General features: G+C 33.1%; 2 protein-coding genes across 6 annotated transcripts in view; both read left to right on the top strand.

Annotated features, from left to right (window-relative positions):
* LOC128179647 (inositol 1,4,5-trisphosphate receptor type 2-like) overlaps window positions 1–23483 on the top strand; it is a 48491-nt gene extending 25008 nt beyond the window's left edge. For 2 of the 5 annotated variants that reach the window (XM_052847153.1, XM_052847155.1), the window contains 43 exons: window positions 322–434; window positions 636–723; window positions 1083–1190; window positions 1561–1697; window positions 2513–2580; window positions 2808–2863; window positions 3175–3336; window positions 3528–3766; window positions 3972–4053; window positions 4229–4416; window positions 4966–5079; window positions 5512–5590; window positions 5700–5786; window positions 5904–6008; window positions 6222–6293; window positions 6492–6621; window positions 6724–6862; window positions 6992–7144; window positions 7284–7440; window positions 7697–7794; window positions 8325–8424; window positions 8515–8598; window positions 9223–9468; window positions 9884–10027; window positions 10555–10704; window positions 11154–11255; window positions 11467–11556; window positions 11931–11978; window positions 13554–13568; window positions 14184–14252; window positions 14609–14638; window positions 14803–14911; window positions 15376–15494; window positions 15974–16143; window positions 16409–16516; window positions 16831–16986; window positions 17800–17914; window positions 18112–18235; window positions 18422–18600; window positions 19874–20023; window positions 20414–20491; window positions 21949–22203; window positions 22758–23483. In XM_052847153.1, coding sequence (XP_052703113.1) covers window positions 322–434; window positions 636–723; window positions 1083–1190; window positions 1561–1697; window positions 2513–2580; window positions 2808–2863; window positions 3175–3336; window positions 3528–3766; window positions 3972–4053; window positions 4229–4416; window positions 4966–5079; window positions 5512–5590; window positions 5700–5786; window positions 5904–6008; window positions 6222–6293; window positions 6492–6621; window positions 6724–6862; window positions 6992–7144; window positions 7284–7440; window positions 7697–7794; window positions 8325–8424; window positions 8515–8598; window positions 9223–9468; window positions 9884–10027; window positions 10555–10704; window positions 11154–11255; window positions 11467–11556; window positions 11931–11978; window positions 13554–13568; window positions 14184–14252; window positions 14609–14638; window positions 14803–14911; window positions 15376–15494; window positions 15974–16143; window positions 16409–16516; window positions 16831–16986; window positions 17800–17914; window positions 18112–18235; window positions 18422–18600; window positions 19874–20023; window positions 20414–20491; window positions 21949–22203; window positions 22758–22862 — 5121 coding nt within the window. In that variant the 3' untranslated portion in view covers window positions 22863–23483. The remainder of the gene's footprint in view (window positions 1–321; window positions 435–635; window positions 724–1082; window positions 1191–1560; window positions 1698–2512; window positions 2581–2807; window positions 2864–3174; window positions 3337–3527; window positions 3767–3971; window positions 4054–4228; window positions 4417–4965; window positions 5080–5511; window positions 5591–5699; window positions 5787–5903; window positions 6009–6221; window positions 6294–6491; window positions 6622–6723; window positions 6863–6991; window positions 7145–7283; window positions 7441–7696; window positions 7795–8324; window positions 8425–8514; window positions 8599–9222; window positions 9469–9883; window positions 10028–10554; window positions 10705–11153; window positions 11256–11466; window positions 11557–11930; window positions 11979–13553; window positions 13569–14183; window positions 14253–14608; window positions 14639–14802; window positions 14912–15375; window positions 15495–15973; window positions 16144–16408; window positions 16517–16830; window positions 16987–17799; window positions 17915–18111; window positions 18236–18421; window positions 18601–19873; window positions 20024–20413; window positions 20492–21948; window positions 22204–22757) is intronic. The other 3 variants (XM_052847154.1, XM_052847156.1, XM_052847157.1) reach the window with 3 other exon arrangements.
* A 2096-nt stretch (window positions 23484–25579) lies between these two features.
* The window catches only part of LOC128179670 (uncharacterized), a 28808-nt gene continuing 26746 nt past the window's right edge, over window positions 25580–27641 (top strand). Inside the window, exon 1 of the mRNA XM_052847181.1 lies at window positions 25580–26445. Within this exon, the coding sequence (XP_052703141.1) occupies window positions 25957–26445 (489 nt within the window). The 5' untranslated portion in view covers window positions 25580–25956. The remainder of the gene's footprint in view (window positions 26446–27641) is intronic.

Below are 27641 nucleotides of genomic sequence, written 5' to 3'. Positions count from 1 at the left end.
CTATACTTCCGAATGCAAAATATAGAGCAAAAATGAGAATATTTTCATTTGTTTGCAAATTTGCGGGAATTGGGCCATTTAGGTGACGTCATAGATACACAGCGAATGAGCAATGATGACTGAAATCATTATTAAAGTTATAGGCATCCTCTATACAATGATTTGTGAAGATTTTATTTTTATACGATACTATTTAAAAATTGGTTGAAATCGGGGGCAGATAGTTGACCATACCGCACATAGTCCTTTCATTATAAAATATCAGTCACGAATTTGTGGTCTTACTCTCTTGTTAAAAAAAATAATTTCCTACTATTTCAGAAATTTATGAGCATGTTTAAGGTGACACACACACAGGCTAACCACCCCAACAGCTCGGCGCCAGAGCTGGGTCCCCTTCTGTCAGAAAATTTTGACTTGCACTCGCAGCAAAGGTTGGTTTTTCCTGTTAACTGTAATGTAAAGATCTAAAATTATTATCTGGAATTTCAAACGAAAGGTGCATTTTGATTTTTCTCAAAACTGCAAAAATAATATTTTCAAAACGAATACCCAAACAAAACGCGCGAAAAAAAAGTTTGCTTGAAGAAAAAGGACGTGTGTTTTTAAAAAGTGTTTTTATGTATTTTTTTAAGTGTCTGCAAAAGTGCTCTTAGGAAGCTGAGAGACATATTTGAGCATACATCCTTCTTTAAGAACTATGATGTCTTGGACATACTTCAGGTATGAACTAAAAGGAAAGTAGCCTCAATATCGTCCTTATCCTTATCATCATTTATGCTGTGTCCTTTGACACCAGATGGATAAAATTCACAAAAGAAATATTCATTTGATTCACTAACTTAAACTTTAAATAAAACTCGCCTGCCTCCTCCTATTTATGAGCTCATCTATATTCCCGTCATCCATCAAAAGAAGTAAACAAATGTAATGCACCATCAGGCATGCTTCTCGAAGCTCTCTTTCTCGACTCTAATTTGATTTCATTTGTGGCTGTTTTGATATTGTTTACAGCTCTTTTTGGGATTTTGTAGGACCTGGCTGTTTTGATATTGTTTACAGCTCTGATTTTGGTTTTGTAGGACCTGTCGTTCTACCACTACGATGAGATGATCAGAATGTCCATGCACCTTCTGAACAGATACTTCTCAGCTTACCATCAGTTGTTCAGAAACACAGTGCAAGCTCAGGTAAAACATTTAAGAATTATCATTACAAATCTACAAGTGTGCTGTTCCAAAAATGATACCGCTATTGTTTATTAATTTACGGACGAAATGAGTCCAATATGTTATTATTTTCATGTTACCACTTCTTTTTTTGCCCTTTTTTAGTTTCAGCACAGTGGCATCGGAAGCAAATTGAAATATTTGATAAGCAAAAAAATTAAAAAAAAGGGTTTTTCTTATGTTTATTTAAAACTTGGGAAAAAAAGGCCCCCCTTGCTCCCCGGTCCTGACGCCTACCATACATTTAACAAGATAAAAATAGGTCGCAAATTTTTAAGAGCCCTTAATTAATTGTAGGTTAAAGTGGAATATTCCCGTTGTTTATTTTCAGGTTGTGATCACAGACAAGTCGGTGGCTTTGGTGGAGTCCTTGGAGACCATACTCCCCAACCTCCGGCGGCTGTCGTCTGCTAAACTCGACAAACAGCAGACGGAGGACCTCGTGTCCATGTTGGATAAACTCATTCTGTACGTTTCAGTCGTTGTTTTTTACAGTCCTTGTTATATGTTGTTGTTAAACTCCATGTAGGATTAATAGAATCATTCATTATTACGAGTGTGGGATAGTGAAATTCCACCGAGGGGACAAGATTCACGGTCTAGGACGAGGCTTTGCCGAGTCCTAGACCGTTAATCTTGGCCCCGAGGTGGAATTTCACTATCCCACACGAGTATATAATGAATGATTACTTTTCTCGCATTATATAACCTTAAAAAATGATGTTAGACAACTTTCTGTTATGACGTTCAAAAGATTACCTTCGGTTTATCCCTCCGCGTGCTTCAAATAGTGCAAGTCAAAATGAGAGCATACGACAGTTTTTTTTAATTAAAAATATAATAAATTGTAATTAATTTAGCAACACAATTACTTAATGGATAATCTCAATGCACCATTTTGCATTTCCCTACAGCAGACAACGTTTGTTTACGTTTTAAAACGGCGTAGTAATACACAGTGTAAGACAGAAAAATCTCACACTGCTGTCTCACACCGGAAAAACCGATCTCACACCGGTGATAATGCGAGAAAAACTCATTCTGCAGGTCTAAATCGGTGCTTTTTTTACAGTCCTTGTTATATGTTGTTGTTAAACTCAATGTTGGATAAACTCATTCTGTAGGTCTCAATCGGTGCCTTTTTTTACAGTCCGTGACATATGTTGTTATTTAATATATTTGATTTAATGACATCCCTCTTATATATCATACGGTATTAGATTATGTTTATCGGGATTTTAAAAAAATGCGACTCTGTTTGAATTTTGATTGGACAATTTCAGAATGTGTCATCTTGAACATGAGCCAGAAGAGGCACATGCTATGAACCAAAGTATTCTTTACAATCACGGTACTCCATCTTTATTAAGTTATTTTTTAAATGAAAACAAAATCGCTTTTAAAGAATTTACATAATTATCATTTATTATTTCTAGGATGGAAATTAATTGTTTACTTTGCAAAGAATGTCATATTTTTTTATCTAAGAGTAACGAATAAAATATTATAATACATGCCATACAAAACAATGTCGTTGATGATGTCGGTAAGTAATGGTAGCAATGATTTACATTACAGGAGTGGTAGAGGACATGTTTACAATTTTGCAACAGGAGGTGGACGTCCGTTTACTAGTATGGATTATTATTTATTTAAAAGCAATTAATGTGTTGAGTAGACTTTTTTGCAGAACATATACTATAATAGATGAAATACTAGTTTTATGTATTATCAATATTTTCACTGTGTTCTTGCATTGATGACTCAGATTTATAAAACCATTAATAATTTTTCGGAATTTAAAAAAAGAAATGAATAAAATGAGGAAAGAAAATTTTGTTTTGGAAAAAAGTGATAAATTACACTGACATATTCTATATATAATGTATAAAGATCTTCAGGTAGATAAATAGCGATACTGTATTCTCACGTTCGTACAAAACAGGATCAGTACACGGGACAGAGAAGCGTACTACAACGCGCATTTACTCTGCTGCGACTGATGGCGCGAGACAACAAACTGGTACAGGGTCGTCTCTTTGACCGGTTTGATATGCTTCTGTCGAAGAGTGGAGCGGAACAAGAGCTAGCAGAGTGCCTCACCGAGGTATTGGCGGATAACAGTTTTATTTTCCCCCGTAATTTACACAAGGAAAACCTTTACTACACATTACGCAATATATTTTGCTAAAACACCAAAGACGTCCACGTAAATAATCAATGAAAAACGTAAAAGCAGAATAGCTTTTTTATCGAAGACTTGATATACAAATAGAACAACTTTTATTTCATTTGCAGGTCTTTACCGGAAACTCAAACACTTGCATGAAGATCACAAGTCACCAGGTTCATAAGATCATGAACCTGGTCACAGTTCACAAAGAGGCTGTGCCCCAGTTACTGGACTTATTGAATGCTATTGTGAAGGTGGAGGAGCTGGACCTCCCATTGAAGAGGAATCAGAGTTTTGTGATGCAGTATTTCATGCAGTACAGGGCCGACATAGCGCACGTGATAGATCAAGATGAGAATGCAAGGTATGATATAGACTGAAAGTTATCAAGTCTACAAGAATGTTTGCTAACTTACTTTGTTTTACATTCTGCTTTAAACGACCGAAAAGTATGATCATATCAAACTCTATATTGTAGTTTTTGAATTAGATCTGATGTTTTATCTGCCTGATATAATTGAAAATAAATCATTATACTTGGGGTTTGACATGTTTTCTTTCTAACGTAGAGTAAAGATTTTGGTGAACTCCGGAAGTACGTCATTACAGTACCTTATATCTATGGTGGACATGCTGGCCACTTGTGCGGAGGTAAGTAATGAACATGATATTTTAATGAACAATTAACATTATTTATAATATAGTTCCCAGAAGAAGAGGGAAACATTGCTTGTTTCTCAACATTGAGCCTTCCATTAGTAACTCCGATGATGATGTAATAGTTTTAACCTAGAAACGTTACGTGAAAACTCCGGTGTATTTGTAGGGCGAGAATAGGCACATCGAGTCCATTTGTCAGACCATCTTCAGCATCCCTGAACTGCTCAAGATACTAACCAATGAGCAAATCTGTGACAACTTCAAGCTGCCATTCCTTCGGTTCTTCCTGTGGGTGTACCTCAACACTGCTGGGGGCATGATCGAGAGCGGCGCGGGGGACATGCCGCACGAGAAGTGAGTGGTGTAATGAGAGGTTATAATTAGGGATTGGTGGTTTATCTCCTGAGGAAAAAGAGCGGTGTATATGGATATAGGAAAAACATTGAAATTTAAATGTTTAAATATATGGACTTTTTCTTAACTAAATAAACGTTTCATTGCTTAAAGAATGACGCCTTAACATTTAAATCGGATCTGATGGCCACTAGTATTTCCTGACCATCCAGCTTACTATATATTTACATTTTGACACATTAAAAGCTAAAATTTACATGTATCTTGCAAATTCTTAGCATCTTCGCAGTCTGATTATTTGGTAAAGTGTACAAACAAATATCAGCAAATTAATGGTATTATATTACATCTTTACTTTTGTAAATTTTCTTTGAAAGTTTAAGTGCAACAAACTTTAGTTTCGACTTTGACATCATGTCATTATACAGTGAGTATATACAAAGGTGCATTAGATGTATCATACCAATGAATATTTTTCATGTTATGAGTTAATTAATCACCTTCTTGAAATGCAGACTATTTTACATATACCAGTGCATTTCTCTAAAGGTTGATATGGGTGTATATTTCTGAGATAATGGGTACATTGGCCAGTGTGACAAAGTATGCAGAGGACCAACCAGAAATTACCAAGATGCTTCTGAAATCAAGCCCACCAAAGAGGTATGTATGATTATTCACAAATACTCAAATGTATTTTCTTTAGACAATATAGCACTAAATATTTTTGTTATCCATTATATTAACAGTACTAATACATTGATGCATAGCTGAAATATCGCACTTAACATTTTTTTATCTCTTCCCTTCTTATCTTAGTTCATACTATTCTCTGAAGATACTTATCAAATCATACATATTTTTTGCATGTATGTCATGTGTGGATCAAGAGAGGGGGAGGGACGTCCGGATCCCGACCCCCCCCCCCATTCCAAGAAAAAACAATTTTCTATTAAATTATTGTTAATTATTAAATTTCACTTTCTTAAAAGTTCCTTATTAAAGTATTGATTTCGGTAAGATTCATGTTAGTATTTATTATATTATATTTTCATAAACTATTTACTAAGCCTGGCGATTGCTCTGTGTTTTCAGTGATATAAGGGGAGACAAGAAGGAAGAAATGAAAGGAACTCTTCACTATGTGTTCGATGGCGTCATGCCATTTCTCCAGGTGCACACTCAACTTCTAAAAAAATGGACAAAATGATTCAGAATCGTATTCATTGACACACAATTGACACAGATCCTTGCAACTGACTGCCTTTATTTTTAAATTCTAGATTTTCTGTCGTTCATTTTACCAACCTGACTCGTCTGCGTTTCCGGAAGAGCCAGAGCAAATGGATAAACTTGCGAATTCATTCAAGGTATTATGTCTATCCATGGGACGGGAAAAACTTATCATTAAAAGGTATCCATGGATACCAATGTTTATGTTTGAGTTTATTAATTTTTATCTAAAAAAATAATTACTTGTCGTTTAGGGGTTCCTGGAGGTTGTGGCACCGCTGATATCTATTGAGAGACAAATGAAGAACTTGGTCGCCTGTATGACGTCACTGCTCTCCGCTTCTACTCTTCCGGTCGACGTAAGTTAATGGAAGCCTACATCCTGACACAAACTATGAAGAAAATTTCAATAAATATCTATTTTACAAACCTGAACGCAATGTTGGAATTTAATTGAGACATAAATTTATGTTTGTAATAATTATCTATATTTGAACATTAGTATATATACTATCCTGGATTGGGGGGGGGGTATTATTTAAAAAACTAGTAACTGAATGAATATTCTCTAGATAATGGAGGAATTTCATGAGAAGTACGGAGGGGCAGTGGGAGCCCATGATATCCGTAGTGATGCACGAAAGGTATGTTTAAAAAATCTGTTTACTTCTAATAACTGTAAGCATGATCAATTTTGAGTTGAGATTGTATTGCATAATGTAATCAGAAACCTGACATAAGCGAATAAAGACATTTTATTCTCTACCTTCTGTAAAGCGGTATTAGAGGCTGTAAAATAAACGGTTAATTTCAAGGTACATGTACGTGGGTTTTTTTTCCAGGAGTATGAATCTTACTATGAAATGGAGGAGGAAATCAACAGACAGCTGAATGTGTTTTCGGTCAACATGAGGGTCGCGTACGGCGGACCCAACACCGTGGAGGCGCAGATTGACTACAACTCTAACGCCGGTACGTCAGCTTAATACATATATGGCAACTGTGTTCAGCATTTACCAAATATGTTTTCATAGTCTGTCATTAGTCTATTCTTGAATTCTTTAATTCTCACAGTTTACTCCGAGGTGGGTGGGGACGAGGAGTTACCCCTGGGGCCAGAGTTTCAAGATCATTTACGATGTTTCATGGACACCAGTAAAAAGGACCCAGTTGACCGCTACAGGATGAGTGAGAAACTCATCCGCCAGTTAGAGTACGTAAATGGATGCTTAAGTTTTAAATGAATTATATCTTTTATAATTTTTATTTATTTTTTTTAAATTTACTTGAAGAGACAAATATGAATTTTTTTGGGTAAACTAAAACTAATATTTTTTTCTAGAATATCGCATAAACTGACACATCTCAGCGAAAAGGAAAAATTAGAACAAGTGGAACTGGATGTTAAATGTCTGAAGTTGTTAAGGGCATTAATCTACAATGAGGCTGTCAAACTTCCGGCAGACTGGGAGACGGAAACATACACGCATCGAAAGTAGGTCTACCATTTTACCCATATTAGGATTAGGAGTTTTCAGTAAAATATGATATTTTGCAGAAAAAAACCCTTTCGCTGAAAAAGCCACAGACAAACATAGGAAAAATGCATGTATGCATATGTCTTTGTTTTACAGAAAATTAAAAGCTATATCAGATGTTCAGGACACCCTCAATCATTTTGACGTCATTGCCAGCGTCATCGAGCACTTGAATTGTCCACAGGATGACGTTGTTCGAGAAACACTCGCCTTTTTATGTATGCTTCTGTACAATGGGAACGAGAACGTTCAGGTATCATTATACACAAATGTTGACAGAGGTTGATTGCTAAATGAAAACCTCTAGCGAAATTTCGCGGTTTCTTATGAGCCCATCTATGGTAGTTTTTGTATAAATTGATATGATTTTTATAAAATTAACGGCAAGGCTAAATTGGTCTACGCTTTCAACTATACTAAATGTATTTCTACCTTTAGGGCTTGAGTTATTCAAATCAATATGGAATAAAATAAAATGTTTTAAACATGCATTTTTGTTAACGTTGTAGAGCAAAATGTTTGAATATTTTACGGGTACACGAGAAGAGTCGTTTTTCTTCACCCTGAAAATCCGCATGCAGATGTCAGCGATCGCTACCCGAGAAAGGTACTTAGAGTTATTGCTGAGCAGGCTTGTTTTTCAGTCTGTGAATTAGTAACAGCCTCTTAAAATGCATCGATAATTCAAAGTAAACATGACATAATACAAAGACACCATGAAGCAAATAAACAAGTAATCGTGACTTCATCTCATATTTTACTTTAACACTTTTATTGGAGGTCAGTGGTTCACTTCACCTTGAAATGTTTTCTCAAAACAGCAGACTTCGAAATTAAAATCACTGGATTTTGAAAAAATACCTTATAATGTATAAGAAGAGTGCAAGTCATATCGGAAGAAATATCCAATTTTTATTACAAAGATATGATTTTCAATAGCTAAATTGAAGTAATATAAACACACTCATAAGGCGGATTTGAACGAGGATCTGACTTATCCTCCGATGTATTAATCACTGAGTTACGATGACTTTTAACCAAATCGATGGATTCCAACGCAAACAGAAAAAATAACCAAATTTGCGATTATTTTCGTTTTGCGCATTGCAACACTTCAGAGATCGTCTCTTTCAACAGGCGCCTTCTTCACGCTATGTACCAGTCCAAAGTGGAGGAAGCCGTGCAGCAGGCAAAGGCCCTGCAGAAAGCCATGGCGAGCGGCAAAATGGCGCAGACAGTGAGAAAATTGTTACCTCATTTCACTGTGTCGTGATTCAAGTGATTTAAGTAAAGAGTTTTGTCTTTATATTTGATTATTTTATTGCAGGAAATTCTGAAGGCAAACCGTCTAGGCTCAATGCTGTCGATGGCCAAAACCTCCATGACAAACTTACGGCCCGCCAGTAACATGGTCAGTTCTAGTTTTAAAAGAAGCCCAGCTTATTGTTTTAAATTAAACAATTGTAGGATATACCGGTACTAGCAATACTTTTGAAGAGACTTGGACACGATTTTAGATCACAATTTTCTTTTTCATTTTTCATGTTTAAAATGGTTAACATGCTCATTTTGAATGATTGACCAAAATTTGAGTGTTGAAAGTCAAGTTATAAGAGAGATACATAGGTAAGAATTTATTGTTACGTAAACAAGACTCGAGTCTTATTTTTGTTTACAAATAATGTAAAGTATGAAATTACCAAATGACTCATGGTAAAAAAGGTAATTTATCCAATGTGTTCATAGACAAAATGATAAACAGAAAAAAGCAACATTTGATTGAGACTTATACATGTACCTATAAAACACATGTAAACCATAACAAAAATTCGAGTTTTGTTTACAAAACAAAGATTTTCAAACTCAATATTTGACTTTCAAAATTTGACAAAGCATTAAAAGTATCCATATTAACCATTTTAAACATTAAGCTTGGAAAAATGAAATTTTGAATTTTGAGCTCGAATGGTGTCCCTTTAAAGTATAATGACAAATATGAAAAATTCAGCATTTTCCAACAATATGAAATATTTAGCTATCTCCAAGACCAGCATCACGATTTGGCGCCAAATCAAAGCTCGGTGGACCCATGAGCCGCGAGAACACGCTGCTCTTCACACGGGGGAATACCCTGATGGAGAACAACTTTCTACAGCCCCCTACGTTAGCCGTAAATGGTCTCAAGAAATCCACGACCCACTTAAATGGCAGCTTGAATGGATTTGGCAATCAAAAGACAAAGGTTGCTCCGATGGATGATACACCCCAAATTCAAATCGAGGTGAGCTTGTGTTAATTTTTGTATCATATATGAAAAAACGAAAAATCATTATGTTCTTCCTGAAGTAGGGTAATTTATGTAATCGAGTTGGAACGTTTGACAAAAATTGTTAATATTTGTAGCTAGAGAATGATCCTATGTTATTCTTTTTATATTAGACTAATTTATATGGCTGACAAAAATTAATGTATATATTGTTTCTTAGGAAACAACTAACCAAATCATAGGTCATCGACTAATTTTTCTTTAATATTCAAAAAAGGAAACAATTCAAATGAAAATGTGAAAATTTAGTTATTCATCTTTTGTTTTATTAACTCCCTTTTACTTTAAATTTAAAAATGATTTGGCAAAAGAAACAAGCATTATGTTAATTTTTTCATTACTATTGAGGATATTTAATTTTTATTATTAGAAAGTAGAAGAGGAGGAACTGAAGGAATTACTCGGGGCTGCGATGACCATGACGGGAGATTTCACGTTCAAAGACGACGGCTACATTGAACTAGTTCTGAGGATGTTGGGACTCATGTGTGATAACCAGCACTCTGATATACAGGTAAAGACAAAAGGGTTACGGATAAACATGTCATGACCACTAGTTAACTTAGAAACAGCAGTTAAATTGCGTAATACTTCGTGTGTGTTAGATTTGATGGTAATTTTAATAGGAAAATATGTCAATTTAAAAACTCGATATTCGTATTTTTTTAAATGTAAAACCAATTTCTTGATTAGTAGTTGTCCATGAATCATAAGTTTTGCAAATTCTTAGGTAAAATAAAATTTTTAAGGTGTTAAACTAATAATTATTTCAGTAAAGTTTTACGTATATCTTGCAAGACAATGTAAATGTAAAAGTTTTCACATTTAAACTAAAGTGACCATTACTTTCGAAAAATCTGAATATTTGTCGAATTTAAGAAGCTACAACACCATGATACCATCCAATTTTCACTAATTTGATTTATTTAACTCCTCGAATTTAAAGAAAAAAACTAACATTAACTTTCCAGGAGTCTGGCTCCAGCGCGAAAACCTTACGAATTATGATGAAACTTTTACTGTCCTCTTTTATTGTTGTAGAACTACATCCGGGACCAGTTTGACAACATCAAGTCTGTGAACCTGGTGGCTGAGACGACCAAGTTCCTGAACATTCTTTACTCCAACATCAACGAACAAACCATGCCACTGGTCGTACAGCTGTTTGACACGCTCGTCGAGTTCACTTCCGTAAATATCCACTATTTCTTTTTCGTTCCTCTAATTTGTGAGTTCTGTAGTGAACATAGTTTGCTTACTTTTCTGTATACATGTACTTTTATGTAATACCAAGTCAAATCTTTTAGTTTTTTTGATAGCTTGACCTTTTTCTTATCCGTTTCTCTCATTTGTGAGTTCTGTAATGAACATCGTTTGGTTACATTTTTGCATACATGTTCTTTTATGTCATTCCAAGTCAAATCTATAATTATTTCTGATCTAAAATAATGTTAGATAAATTTTAGATAAATCTAAAAGGAAGGTTATTTTCAGTATTCTCAAACAATGCAGTTAAAAAATATGATAACTTGTTGATGATGCTCTTTTATAGCTGGATATATCATTTTAGAGATTATTTGTAATGTCAAAGAACGTTTAATCCAGTGTTTAATCAAACAATTTTAAATATGTCTTTTTAGGGAAATCAGAAGAACCAGTCTGTAGTGTTTGAAAATAAAGTGTGTGATTATATCAACCACGTCTTAAGAATAGGACAGTACGGGAACTGTGGTATAAATGAGGTAACTCGCATTGATTTGAAGAAAAAGTGGATCTAAAATGTATCTGTCTGCTGTAAAAACTTTCAAAATTTTATAATTATTGCAAGTTTGCCTCAATTTATGAGTGTGTTGAAAGAATTAGATGCAAATGTGATTTAGACCTATAAAGTGTGTTTTATATTTGCTTTTTGACATTTATTACATTGTACATGTACCATGTAATTTTATACAGGAGTATATATTAAAGAAGTCAATAGCTGTTCTGATACGATCGTTGACAGAAGAAAACACGGAGGAGGACGAGGATGAAGTTGTATCGAAGGTAAAGTTATAGAAATCCAGAAACTAATCATCAAATGCTGCATATATTTTACCTTAAATTGCCTTCAATTGCAATGTAAATTATACCGACAATTAATGGTTATGATATCGCGATAATGAAATTTGTAGAAAACAATCTTCGTGGTTTCTATTGATCTAACCTGTAAATTGAAAGTTGGAAATACATTTGTATTTTTTTTTTAAATTTACCTGTTATTGGGATGTTGGGTCTCTATAGATATGAGTAGTTAGCAAATATTCCTGGGTTAGGAATGTTCCCAAATGCCCCGTACAAATTCAAACTGAGAATACAGTTCACCCCATTCAAAAACTAGTGAAACTCTTATAAGTAATGCATTTTGTTTGGATGTTTAGAGTTTATTTATAAACTACCACGAAAGAGAAATGTCCAGTATGTCCTGGGTGAGTCAACTACAGAACGAATTTCCCTCTGTGTTCCCCTCCCTCCTGTTGAGATCCCCCTAAATATCATTGTGTCTAAACCCATGTTGATATTAGAGGTGCAATGTCTTTGTTAGTATGCATAAGAAATGCTGTTTCATTAAATAAAATTTGCGGAAAAGAGTCTTTAATTTGATATATACATACCAAATGCGCTAGATATCGAACATAACTTGCTCTATTATCACAAATTATCTTAGAAATTACAGGCTTTTTCAATCTTCTGTTAGTAATTCTCTTTCTAAAGGATATTGCACCTTTAAATTATCTAAAAGTATGAAATTATGTTTTCCCTGAAATACGTTTATTTATGTTTTAAACTTTGTGGTTAGAATTGGCTGTTGTTTTACTGACCAACCATGTTCAGAAAATGATGTTCCATTGTTTCAGATTAATACAACAGAATTGATTTCGTATATGATTGTAAAATTGTTTTCAAATTTTGGTTGCTATTTAGTTGTTCTCAATACATATGTGTTGAGTTATTTGGTCATGTATTTATGTCTACACAAATTAAATAATCGCTTTTAAAAGATAAAATTGCATATACCAAACCATAAAATAGAACTAAAACTAACTGTTCTCAACCAGATTTTACATGTTTCAAGTAACCTTTTGATCTTTGATATGATTTTTGAACAAGTATTGCTTTATTTAATAATATCAAAATGAAGACTTACTTTTTAAACTTAAATCTAATATCGAAACAGAGCTCTTGTTGTAAATATTGACTTTTTTTCGAGTACCAATCCTGATCAAGTTCAGCATTTATTTATCATTCTTGATATTTATTTCATTCATTTTTTAAAAAATGTCTTTAATATCGTGTTTTACTTTCAATTACTATAGCAAGCATTGAAAAAGGCTGCAATCGTTTACTGTATAATTGAATTCACAAGCATACATTATATGTGAAGACTTTCAGATGAAGACAATTATTTATCAGTTTACTGTATTGCATTATATTGAATTATTTTTAATTAGTTGGTTTTATATAAATTATTGTTATAATGCTTTACTACTTCTGAAAATATAAATCTCAGTCTCGATTCGCTAGCGAGCTACAAAACATACAGTTTTTGTCATAAAATCAAGGATTGTTATTTGCAAAAAGTTAAAACCGACATTTTTCTGGAAAACGTTTTTAGTTCGTTTTGCACATAAAACGTAGTTCGAGCATTAAGATTGCTCGATGGTCTTGGCCATTTTTAGACCTTAATGATTTTCTATAAATTTTCTTTAAAAAGTAAAATATTTGCTAAAAATGGTTTATAGCTGAAAAAAATCATATCTTAAATTTCTACGCAGATCTGTGTGTCTCTTTCGTGACCGTAAGTTCTCCTTAGAGATGTTAAAAATAGATATACCCAAAATAATACATTGCAAGCATCAAATTTAAAAAAAATACTATTTTGAATTTTTTCTCAGCATTTGACTTGGTGACTTGAAATGTAACGAATACATGAAATAACAATTTTTCAATTTGATGAAATATTCAAAAATTAATAGCGTTGTTTTGGTTTTTCTGTCTTATAGCAGAGCAAAGAACAGGTAACACATAGACAAGCTTATATACTCAGACTGAGAGGCATATACCTTTACAAATCTTTAATCATTTGTTACATATAGATGTAGATATATTAGTAGTTGTTACATACTTAGACGCATATACCTTTACAAAGCTTTATTTTTTGCTACATATATATACATTAGTAGTTGTTTGATTATTTAACATAATTTTTGTGATAAGGTACTGTATGGGTGCTACGTTTTCTTTTGTTCCTTATTCTCTAAATGGTTGCTTTGATAATTAATTACAATAAGCTTCGGAAGATTGGCAAAAGGATACCTATTAACTCTTTAAATAATGTTTCCATACAGTATCTTTCTTTAAGTTAGTTAGATTGGTGATTTGGATTGATCTTTTGCTGGATTATCTTGCATGCATTCCAACTAATTAAACAGCTTAAACGTAGTTAATGTATCTTATTTTATTTTTATGAGATCAGTATTTTGTTTTGATAGAATTTGAATGATAATGTGCATTAAAAATATTATATTGTTTTTTGATAATTAAAAACAGACGAGCATCACTTTGATTCTTTAAAAAAAATTTTTTTAAAATAAAGTTGATTTCACTTTGCTTTATATGCATTTTATTACCAGGAAATCATGGAATATCTAGATGAGGATCTCTGTGTTTCTACAATGACGGAAGCTTTTTCAAAAGCAATGGTAACGATTTCTGTGCAGCAATCTACTTTTAATAGAATTCAAAAAAGGTCGCGAAATCAAGTAAAAATGGGTTAACTTTATGTTATAACCAGGTGTCTTTTTTATTAAAAAATTTTATTTGAAAAAAGAAAATGTTCATTCTGAAGACAATCTAGCTTTTCTTTTTTACTTGAATTAAATTTTGGCATATATATACATGTTTATGCAAAGGTAGTCTTTATTGACAAAAGGAAAAGAAAACAATTAATTCTGCAAGAATAAGCAAAAAAATAATATGCATTTAAATAAATCCTTTGAATTCCAAGTTTAATCTTTTCCTAAATTATCAATGATTGATTAAATTTTCTATGTTTCAGGAAATGCTAAAAGCTCCATCAAAAACAAAGGTATCTTTATGTTCAAATATTATTTATTGTTACTGTTATTAATTGATTATAAGATTTTTTCTTACATAAATCAGCTTTTTGCAAAGAAATAGATAATAATGTTTATTTTTAACAAAACGATCCAAAACTGTCCCATTAAAATATTTAATTTTGTTACATTTTAGAGAGATGAAGAATTTGTTGAGCTGCATGAGCTAATAGAAACAACTGGGTTTGCGTACTTTCACATTGTTTGTCGAAAATTTGACATGAATCCATCTTTGGAACAAGAAAGTATGTTTATTATTTTACTGTTAATCTCCATTAAATTTCTTTTTTGTCAAAAAATCTTTAAAAAAATATTTTATCTCCGTTTTACTCAATTTAATTGCTCCTAAACATGTCAAATCTAAAAAAATTTTCTTGATTTAAACACAATTACGCGTTGTTTTTTTTAATATTTGTGTGTAACTGTGGTTATCACCATATATTTACATTTTCCAGTGCCTTTGCCTGTGATAACACTATGTATCGATTTTGTACTATATAACTCATGAAGCCAAATTTATTCTTTGAATATTATGAGGTGATTATTTCGGTCGGGGTGTGATTAAATCTATCATAAAGCCCTTCGGGCTTTATTGGATTTGATCACGCCCCGACCGAAATTATCACCTCATAATACTCAAAGAATGTTTCCTTATTCCTTATTTATTATATACGATTTTATTATCTAATTTGACTGTTTTTATATCTAGCGCTGGTGAAGACAGATATACAAAAAACGGCTTTTGAATACTATAAAACAAACAGTTATTCGATCGAGATTTTGAAGGACGACGTTTTACAAAAAGTTTACTTCCGGGTCAAAGATAAGGTGAGTGAAACAAGCTTAAGCAATAAGCACTAAATGTTTTAAGGTCATATTGCTTAGTATATTATTATGATTGTATGTTTTAATGATGAGGTCAGATTTAAAAAAAATGTATACAAAGTCATATACTTTTTCGTAGTGACTATGCTAAAATACAAGGCAGATGTATTTTTCAAAAAATTCTGTTCACCCTAACCCTAATCCATTATGTTGATGCATACTTAAAGCAAAAAATGAATTTAAAACATTTTAGAAAAAATCTGATTTATGGGGTTTATGTACTTATCTATTCATATACGTTTAGCAATGTATTTTTTTTAGCAAAGCTGATTTCCCGTCTAAAACCATAAACTATTTATGGAATTAACAGAATTAACAAACGGGTATATAATAATATGGAAGCAAACTGAAAAAGACATTTTTCGACTTGACATCATTATGTTTTTTACAAAAATTTACTCATATGGTTTATCCTTTCACAGAACGTTTTGAGGGAGGAAATCAAAGATAAGTTTAAGTACGAAGTGGACAGGACCACGCCTAGTAACAAGATCCGGGACTTTATGGACTGGGCCAGTGACATCATCCAAGACATCAAGTACCAACGCAAGATCCGGTCCAACATTGTAGGGAGGATGCTGCTCAAACTTTGGTAATTATTGCTTTACTCAGTATTGTATTTATAAGGAATCATTTGCTTACATAGTGTTTTGCCTTGATTTGTAATCCGTTCTGAATCTATATAATTGTGATTATTTAGACAACCACTGAACGAATTTCTTTTCATTTATTCTTATCACAACTAGAGTCGTCCGCAAAATTATTAAAAAAAAAAAGATAACAACAACTTAACCTATGATTCAGGACGTCGATTACCTGAAACGCTTGTTTTGACTGGACGGTATGAATTGTTACAGGCTTCCCATGAACTATGCCGCGCTGTTTCTGAGTTTCGTCATCTGCAGCGTCATTATGGTCACGTGGAGAGATCCTAAGAACGCTGACGGGACCTCAAACACTGGCAGGTAATCCCCTATACATGGCAACTCCTCGTCTCTTGATTTGTTCACGAGAATTATTTGAAAGGAAAACCCCATTGATATTTTTATAAATATTCAGGATTTCAACATGCTGAAAGGGTAAATATTTCATGAAAATCGATTTTTCACGTTATAACTTTTGAATCGAGGTATTGCATCATTAATTTCACTTGGAGGTAGTCTTCTCTTTTGTCGGTGTTATTTTATTCAATTTGTAAAGTTTTGGTCAACTCTATTCTTAAAAGTTGTTGGCGGTTACAATATACACGTAGATCTAACAAAAACTATCTTTATTTCAGCGTGATTCCTGAGTTTGACTTCGACAGCACTAGTTATTACCTGTTTCTATACATCGTTGGAGGCACTCACAATTTTCTGAGTCTGTGCATTCTAGTGACGTTTCTTATCTCAAATCAACCCACATTTCCTTTATATACCTGGATAAAACAGAAGATGTAAGTCTGAAAGTCGGCTTAGAAATTTCGGTTTTAATTTATCAAAAAATATATATTTTGTATATAAAAGATATTTTTCAAATTGATAAAAAAAAATATATTTAGATTGTATAATAATGTTAAAAGAAGTATAGAAAAGGAAATGCTCTTATTAAGCCCCCCCCCCCCCCCCCAAAAAAAAAAAAATAAAAAAAAATCTCTAGTTCTGCGACCAAAGCTTTAAAATTTAATGCGGTAGGTGGTGATTTTTCTTCTTTTTAAAGCGCCAAGGATAACTAAGCGCTTTATTGTCGTTAGACTTCTACTTCCGGTGCATCAAATAACCGCCCCTTATGAGCAGAATAAACATCAGTTAAACTGGTTAGGGAACTAGTTTCATGGGTTTACGCACATAGTTGCACAGGTTATTGTTAATATAATAAGTACGGACTATTGTGAATCTAAGGTGCAGGGCTTATGTACATCATTGCAGGGGCTGCCACGCAGTAATGAGAAAATACAGTTCCTAAACAGAAGCTGAAATATCGAAAAATCAAATCGATTTTTTCTAATTAAGGCTTACACAAAGTAAATCTCTATTAGAACCAAGCTAGGTTAGCGCTTTTCAGTACTTTCAGTACTTTGATTTTTTGTGGAAAGATTTGCAACGGGGAATAATTATATATTTGAATTTAAAATGGAATTATTCCCCTTTTCATATGGCAGTTAGATTAATCAATGCGGCGGCATATGGCATAATGCAACAGTGTTTAAAAAACAGAACACGTTCTTCCCCTTTTGGGTTTTCAGTCATTCTTTTTAATTTGTTTGTAGATCGTCGGAGAAAGACGACCAGGATGACGATTCTCACCGATCGTGGCACGAGAAGAAAAAGGATCAATCTCATCTAGAGTTTGAAATATACAATGTGTATACCATATACTACTTTGTAAGCAGCATTATTATTTTTGAGATTTAACTTAACCTTTAACTTCTTTTTCACTATATCATGGTATATTTCGATTGGTTTGATTAGAAAGTACATGTAATTTTTTAGAAATATAAATGGACACACAAGAATTCTCTTATTTTAATCCTATTGTGTTCATCATTACGTGCGTTCTAAGTCTTGGCCTTTCTTTCCAGTTGTTTTTCGCGTGCTCAGTACTGGGTACCGTTTATTACGGCTATTTCTTCTGCTTCCATCTGCTCCATTTGGCAGAACTAAACCAACTGTTAAAGAGGGTCCGACAAGCCGTCACTACAAATGGTAAGTATCTCAGACTCTCGTGGTTAACATTCAAGTAGCAATGAAGCAGTTTTATTTTCGCTGGACATAATAGCATGTACTTATATAACAAAATATAAGTTCTTGGTACAATATCCTATCATTACCTTTCATAAATCGTCAATTTGGTTTGTTTATCAGGGGTTTTTAATGAATGCTTATTTCCAGGTAAATCTCTGTTGATGGTGGCCCTCCTCGGCCTAGCCATCTTCTTCTGTTACTCCCTGGTGGCGTTCGCCGTCCTGAGGGAGAGGTATTTCCTGGAGTCGGCAGGGCGCCATTGTCGGACAGTCTACCAGTGCTTTGTCACCATGATCCACCACGGCTTCGTGGATACGCCCTACACGGTGGGTCACCCAATACCTAGAAACATTTAATAAAGACTCTTTTAATCTCATTGAAAGGAAGAACTCTGTATAGAGACAAAAGAAATGTTAACAATTTTAACCTACTTATCGTTGTCGTGCCCATTTTCTTTTTAAAGACTATTATAAGAACTCTGTAGAAAGATAAATGAAAATGTTATTAATTTTTAACCTAAATTGTTTGGAATTTTTCTTTACTATAGAATAGTTTTTAGTTAGAAAATCATATCTAATTAAAACTTTAAGATAGATCTGATGGTTAATTTGCTGATCACTCAGCCTCCTTATCAGTGTCAATATCTTCTTTCATGGGGGTCGATATTTTTTCTTTGAAGTTTACATTCAAATCTTGAATTTATTTCAATATAACAGTAAACTTTTACCCGTGCGTGCACGGGTTGACATTGCATACTGGACATTTACGAAATCGATACATCGACACACATAACAAAGCTACATGTATAAGTACATGTACTTAGTTGATATGTATATTTGTTATTTTATAATTTCTCTCATAAGAAATCATTTGATAGTATATATGAACAGAATATATAGCAAATTTCAAATGAAAATTTACACTTATATATTTGTATTATCGTTTCTGAGTTTATTCATGCAAATTTCATATTGTGGAAACATAAACTAAAGATCACGTTAGCGTGAATGTAATGCGCACGCGCAAGATTGTAAAATAAAAAAAAACAGATGATTTCCGGGACTGTTTTAGAAGTTTTCGTTGATTATTGATTAGCGAAGTTTAGTTGAGAAAAATAAAAACAAAATAATAATCTTCAAGTACGAATGATATTTAAAATATATAAAACAAAGGACAGTTCTTTTCTGAGTTATCGGTATTAAAGCCCAAAAATTCGAGCCAATTATTTTAATATACATGTAGTAGTATACTAGATTCTAGTACTTATTTACAAGTTCATGGCATTATGGTTGATGTCAGTGTTTTGTCTTCTTGATACATCACGTTTTGGTAAACCTGCACCGACCAGTGGTGCTTCATTGCATTTATTTCATGTTATCTGAAAATATACTCTGCCTAACGTTAGAGATCCATTTGCATTCTGCGGGGGATATTTTTGTGTTTCAATGTGGATGAAAAAACGTAATATTTTGAAACATTTTTAAGATATCAAAATAAAAAACTTAAACGCACACGCCGAATTTGTATTAAGCATTGTTTTTCAATCATAAACCGGTAAGTAATATGACCCATTCTTAAATGCATTGATTTCCTTTGCAGACATTTGAGGGCATGATGAACAATAATTACACTGACGTCATAGAACTGACGATTATCGACGTCACGTTCTTTATTCTCATCACCACAATTGGATTGAACATCATCTTTGGTATCATTGTGGATACATTCTCTCAGCTTCGTGATGCTAAGGTCGGATTTTCTTAACAATTACTCAATAATTAAGATTGGAGATTTTTTTTGAAGTGTTTGAAATATCGGACTTTGACAATTCTCAAACTTTCTGAGGATTTCAACATTTGATATAGTTGATAATAGTTGAAACAACTGACCCTTTAGATAGCTGGGTATTTTTACATATCCATTCAATCTTTGATATAGCCTAAGATATCTATATCAATATATAGCTTGATCTACAGAAAAAATATCACAAGGATTTCAATGACATATAAATTTGTCTTGCCAATGCTATTGTTTAACTCTAAAATAGTGAAGATACATATTCTACATTCTTATTTAAAATTATGTGCTTTTTTATACTCTATGAATCATTGACGTTAATGTTATATGATCTTTTTGTAGTGGGAGATAGACAAAGATATGATGAACAACTGTTTCATCTGCAGCAGAGAATCCTATGATTTTGAGAGACACGGAGGGGTATGGTATCCGTTAGCTAGCTTTTTCGTTTATATTTTAAAATGCATGTAATAAGGAACGAAAAAGTTTTTTTGTGTGAGAGACACGGAGGGGTATGGTATCCGTTAGCTAGCTTTTTCGTTTATATTTTAAAATGCATGTAAATAAGGAACGAAAAAGTTTTTTTGTGTGAATGACACGGAGGGGTATGGTATCCGTTAGCTAGCTTTTTCGTTCATATTTTAAAATGCATGTAAATAACGAACGAAAAAGTTTTTTTGTGTGCAAATGATGATACTTTGATGTGAATTAACTGCACCTTTATTTGAAAAAGAAATAAAATGTGCAATGTGTTATTTTTCACGTAATTTATTCAAATTAGTTAGTCCTTTCACAGAGGAGCGTTTTAAATTGCAACATACATCCCTCATTTTGCCCTGAAGCGTAGAAAAAGACATTACATGTTCGATGAAAGGAAGCCATTGGTATCCTTCTTTGTTTATTTGTAGAAAAAATAAACATTTGATAAAAAAGTGTATTCCTTAATCTACACCACATAATGAAGGACACGACAATGAACAAACTTATGTACCCCCACCAATTTACTTTATATTAGAGTTGTTTAAGAGATTGTTTTCATTGCTGATATGCTGACTAAGGAATAAACATCAAGGGATAATAAAAAGCTTTTTAAATTGCGAGAAGTACTAGTCATAATCATGGTAAGAATAAATGAGAAGTAATATCAATAAAGGGTTATACAATAAAGTAATTTGTGACAATTAAGATTTATGCATATATTCAAGAAAAAATAATCCTGATGTATGCTTGCGTTTCTTAACTGCGTATTTGTTATGTTATCAAAGGTTCTATTTTTGATAGATTGGTTATAAATGTTGTTTAGTTTTTCCCTTTAAAAAATCATTCATGTTTGACCAAACATCGGAATTAAAACTTTTAGTGAGAAATTGCATTGTTTCCATCCTTTTGAGGTTAAGTCACGTAAATGCAACGTAAGTTCAAATGAAATGAATGGGTCCGTTTTAGCGTTAGGTGAACATCAATCTGTATGTGTACTAGTTAACTTGTATAAATGAACAAAACTTATGAGAATTGAATGCAATTAAAACATCACTGCAGAAAAAATATTATACATAAAACAATTAATCATACTAAGTGTGATACCTTAATTAATCATTTCTGAATCAGGTTTTACATATATAACTAAAAGTATTTAATCTGGCATGATCATTCTGGAAATTCTTGAATATTTAGCTCACAAAATGAATGTTCTTATAATAAGACAGTTGCTAGGGTTAGAACTTTGAGGGTTAGAAAGCTGAATAAAAACAAAAATGCTAACAGTATACTACTGCATATCGCAGTTGCAAGATTTGGTTTTTTGTTTATATTTATTGTACATTGTAAACATTGTTTTGAAACAATCATGTTCAATTTTTTCTCTTTTGAAATTTCAGGGTTTTGAGAACCACGTCAAGACAGAGCATTATCAGTGGGCGTACCTGTTCTTCTTCATCCACCTGACGGAGACACGACCAAACGACTTCTCCGCCCTGGAACTCTACGTCTACAATCTGCTGGATAGAAATATTTACGATTTCTTCCCTTTAAACCGAGCGCTGAGTTTACAAAACGAAGAGGACTCTAATGAACGAAAAGTGGAGATTTTGCGTGTGCAAGTGGATTACATGGTGAACAAGATGAGAGAAGAGGTAATTGATAACTTCATACTCTAAATTAGCGCTTGTTGTCTCTTTCTGTAACAATTCATTATATTTTGATATTTCTTGAAACAAACACAGTCATATTTTATGAAGAAGGCAGTGCTGTTTTTTTTTCCGTTAAAGTGTCTTAGGGTGGAAATGAGTCAACAAAAAGTCGACAAATTCTTGATATATGAAAACGATTTTCAACGCTTTCAATGTCATGGAATAATCCTCGTTCATAAAAGAAATACCGTATATAATACGGAGAACCAAGTTCCTTATAATGAATTGATCGCTCCCCAGCTTCTTTTAGAAAAGACATTACATATACCTTGTATCTACACGTCCTCTTTGTAAAAAAAATATTTTCGAGTTGCTTGTTATTTCGGTCAGTTAATAGATCTGCTTGACTTTAGCTACTTTATTTCTATTTTGGGACCCCGCAATATAAACAGTCATTAATATTGTAATGTATTAAATTCAAATGTTGTATCATCTTATTTTTTTATTATTTTATGTATGTCTTGATGTTAATCACTTCTATTGTTGTTGTTTTTCAGGAAGCTGAAAAGGAGCGACAAAAAGAAAAGGATCGACAGCTGGCCTGGGAAGCTGAACATAAGAAATTCACCAAACGGGTGGCAAAAAGCGCCAAAAGACGCTAAAAACACGCCGCTACAAGAAATCAATCAAGAGACGCTTTACAGTATTAACCAATGAAAAGAGTTGTCTTATACGTACATGCAAGAAATAAAGATATGCATCTCATAAGTATCCAATCGAAAGAGTCTACTTGCGTAATCAATTGAAAGAAACTAAATAAAATAAAAGGTAAAATTGGTTTCACTTAAATAAACGAAAGAAAGCTACATCTCTCAATGTTCAACCAGAGTAGAGAGAAAACAGGGAGGCTATTTCATACATATATGATTATTTTTATTGATTATATTTTATTTTAAATATCTTCTTTTTTTTTTTACACAGAACTCTATTGTTCAAATGCTCAAATCTGCTTGTGTCTTACATTGTTGTCCATCATTGCATTTATCTAGAAATTGAATTTAAAAATTCGAGATATATATTTTTTGCCAGAATTTTAAAATACAATTCTAGTAACTGAACAAAAGGGATATTATATATATGACAAATGTATATTTTGATATGAAATTGTTATAAATATTATTTTACACTCTATGTTTTATCTATTGTTTTTGAACAACTGTTTATCCGTCCATTTGAACGAATAACGTAACTTGTTGATTACAATAAACCTTCTCATAAATTCATTGTTTGTTTTGTTTTATGCTCCTTCTCATAAAACTGAAATGCTCCAACGCCATTCGTATGCATGCACATTGTAATATGTTGTATATACTTAGTCCTACTGTCTTTTATCATTATCGAACACGGATATTACAGATATCTTTTGTTCAAAAGTTGGCAATAAAGTATTTATTTTATAATTGAAGAATCTACATTTGTCAAATAAAAAGTTGTAAATCATGTTTTTACAATTATCATGTTTCCGCATGTTTACGGCAGGTACCACAACACAAACAAGTTGTTAATTAAAGAGAATTTTCGAGACATCCACTACCCACAAAATCCATTTTTCACTCGCCAACATGCTTTTTAAACAGGTAAACTGAACAGCTAAACAACTTCTGGGGCACCGGTCACGTGACATTATGACGGACAAATAATCGTCAGACTTGGGGGTTTTGTGGTTTTTATGCTGAAGTCATGCTCGCCACATCAACTGTCTCAAACTCTTGAACGAATTTACGCCACACCGCGTGAAATGCTGATCAAAGGTCAAAGTTTGTCTTGGGCATTATATGAACCTCCCAACAAATTACAGAAATGTCATTTAATCATTATTTTAAATATCGCTATGGTCTGGATTCAGAATTGTATGTATAAATGTAAAGAATATGCAGATAATTATAGTAGTTTTATACAAACATAAATACTTACACTTCCAAAGAGATTGGGGTGATTATAATAATTTTACCAACGATATCACTGGGCAATTTCTTCAAGTTCAAGTTCTTTATTCCAAGAGACAAATGTCTCATAGGTTATACATATGAACATATACATATTAAATAAACAGTAAGAAAAACAAAGTGTACATAATCAATTTGGATAATTCACATGGAGAGTTCGTTGCTTGTTTGCATAATATAAATATTTACCTAAACTTTATAGACACTTGGTTTTCGGTTTTCTTACGTAATACATATCACTGCCAAATGTCAAGCGGCAACCTGTAAAAAATCGTCGTGTGTTCGATTCGAGCTCATAACATTCACCCACGGTTGTGCATTTTACTTTAACTATACTTATATAATTGAAGGAAAGTAAAAATAATTTTTATTGATTTTTTGACGACAAAACTCAAATTTTCAGGTTTCCGACCCAGTGGTGAAACAGGCGTGAACACATTAGCGAAATCTTTGGTGGAAACAAATCGATAAAAGTAACGTTTAAAAAAAATAATGTTTAATCATCAAGGTTCTGTTATTTTGCTTTAACTTTAGTCATTTTTTCTTTGTTTGTTTGTTGTGTTGTCCTCTTTCTTTGCATTGAATCGTTGTAAGAAAAGTGTTTTACTCTGGCCGGCATTCTCATGACAGCGTTTTGGTTGCAAAAATGCCTAATGAATGGCTGAATTTAAAAGCAAACGACATTTTATCTAATTTCTTAAAAATCATTTGAATCATTTTGAACAATATATACAGCAATAACAAAAAGAGTCACTTTATTAGTGTTAAAGAGTTGGTCATGTGTATTTTATGTAATGCTACTATTCTTTGAAAGCATCTAGCATCTCCTTAAACTTAAAAAACCCAAATTATATTTGAATTATTACCTCAAACCGTGAAACGTTTTGTCAAAACAGGGAGTAAACAACAAATTATCTATAGTATTTATTTTTTTTATAGAGTTCGTGTTTTCTTTTCTTTTCCGGAAATGTTTCTACAAAAATATCGTAAAACATCATACAAAAATTTGCAGAAATCAAATTCTCTTGTTGCAAGTGAACAACAAAGTTATTAATTTCTTTACTTCAACTTGCGCAAAAAAATTTGTAAACAGCAAAGCTGAAATATTGCGGTTTGAAACTCGCAAAATGGGAAGGTCCTTGCCACAATTTGTTTTACACGTGCTGATAGAGAATCTTAATTAACTTGAACACTCGGCCGCTCATCTGATAGACTCAGGTGACAGTAATTAATCGCCGAAACCGAAAAACAACAACACACGGCACAGGTAATGTAGAGTCAGTCAGGCGGAACCATTAACCGGGAACTATAACGCACGACAATGAACGTAATACTTTGCAATTTATGCAAAGTTCGGCTGGCCAAATTTCAAAACTGACAGTGCCAGTGAGAAAGTGAGAGAGAAGGGGTGAGAATTATTCTAGACAGATTCTTGTTTAAAAGTGTCACCAAAAGAATATTCAGCGATTATCCGTCGTGTTGGATTTTTTATTCAACGATTGTGTAAAGATGTAACTGAGAGATCCGGCTACAGGGAGGCTATTTCTGGACTGGATGATTACAAGTATAGTCGTAAACCAAGAGTAAGGTTGTCATTCTCCATTCATTTCGTGATAACTAGATGCCATAAAAAAATTAAAACCAGTATGGCCTAAAACTGAACACGATTAAAGAAAGAAAATGATACAACGATGGCTAAATAAATAAAAAAAAAGAATTTTGTTAGGGCATTTGATTTCTTGCTTGTAAAATGGGAACCCCGAACTGGGCGACGTATTTTGATGGGGTGGAGCCCGACTACCCCGGGAGGGTCCGGGAGGAAAGGGACTATGGTTACTGTCCCAGACAAACCCAGGACACCCGGCGACGGAAACAGGGCGTGGTGCTACCGGAAGACGCGTTCAAACTCCAGGACCTAGAAATCATCCCCAGTGCAACCGGTGGACACTTCACTTCCGGTTCGATAAATAGGACTTCCGGTTCACTCCCGCGATCTCCGTTACAGAGTCCTAACTATTCCTCGTCTTCCGTATTCAGTGATTTTCAGTGTTCATCCCCTGTATCTGTGAACCAGGGTCGGGCTCTCCCTCCCATTCCCGTGGAGGAGACCGGAAGTAAGAATTCTGGGAGTGTTCAGTCGTGTAACGGTCGCTTCCCATCAAAGAACCCTTTAGAAATGAAACTGTCTCCTGCCTATTCCACCCGAGAACTACCAAATATTCCCACGGACCAAAGACCGGTAGGTTAAAGATTTGATATTTTACCTAATAACTTTAAATTTTGTTTTTGTGTCTGATACATGAAATATCGAATATATATTCATGTTAATTATCACATGTGTACACGACCAAATTTATAAAATTCATCGATAGGTGCCGACAAAAATATATTGCCCAATAGTCATTCCTGTTGTTTAGAGACTGGTTCCACCTCGTATGATGAGTGCAACGCGTTTGAATTAATGACAGATTTAATTCATGATAGTATATAATGATCTATTATATTCAATAAAAAAAGCCAAGAAATGGTTTACTTTCTTTTGAATTTGCTCGTTTATCGTTGTTGAAATTGTAAATTAAAATACCATCATTTACTATTAATAGTGAATCATCATCAACTTAACACATTAAGAGAGAGATACATGTGTTTTTAAATTGAAACTTCATTTTACCCGTATCTTTATACAAAGATCTTCTTCTCCATGTAATTATAGTTTTAAAAATGGCCATGATGATCACCTGGCTCTCTTAACTGACCATAGGAAATCTTTTTTTTTTTTAATCAGAATATTTAGAAAGTGATTAGAAGAAATGGAGAAGTAAATGTCTGATTGAAAACAAAAATATTTAACAGAGAGAGAGAGAGAGAGAGAGAGAGAGAGAGAGAGAGAGAGAGAGAGGAGAGAGAGAGAGCTTGCTTTAGTGTGCTTTGATAAGTTTTTTTAATTCATTGTATGAGTGTTTAATTGATAGAAATCTTCTGTTTATGTTATTGACCTCAAGAGAACAACAACCTTGATGCAAATTAAAAACGTACATAACTCCAAAATCTCGAAGACTTCAACGACAGAATAGGACCCGTATGTTCCTGTTAGACATGTTTATGACTTTCTATCTTTCCTGTAAGCTTTTAAGTGGAGGAATATAAAACATCGAGATTTAGTTTTATTTCAGTATTATTCTGTGGATATTAATGTCGCCTGTTCTGTGAATTGTTAATGATAAGAAGTAGGAATTGCAAATGAAGATTAAATCCGAAGTTAAATATGTCGTGTGGTTAAAGGGTTCCAATTAAGTTGTTTTCCTTTCTATAAACTGTTTATGCAAAAAAAACCTTAGAATCAGATAAACGATATTAGTTTGCCCCTTATAAAGTCGTTGTATAAAAAATAACCAAAAAAAAAAACAAAACAAAACAATAGAACATTCTGTAACT

This window comes from Crassostrea angulata, chromosome 4, assembly GCF_025612915.1.
Source record: "Crassostrea angulata isolate pt1a10 chromosome 4, ASM2561291v2, whole genome shotgun sequence".
In the NCBI taxonomy this organism is placed as follows: domain Eukaryota; kingdom Metazoa; phylum Mollusca; class Bivalvia; order Ostreida; family Ostreidae; genus Magallana; species Magallana angulata.
Note: the sequence above shows the minus strand (reverse complement) of the source record. Positions and strands in the feature narration are given on the sequence as shown.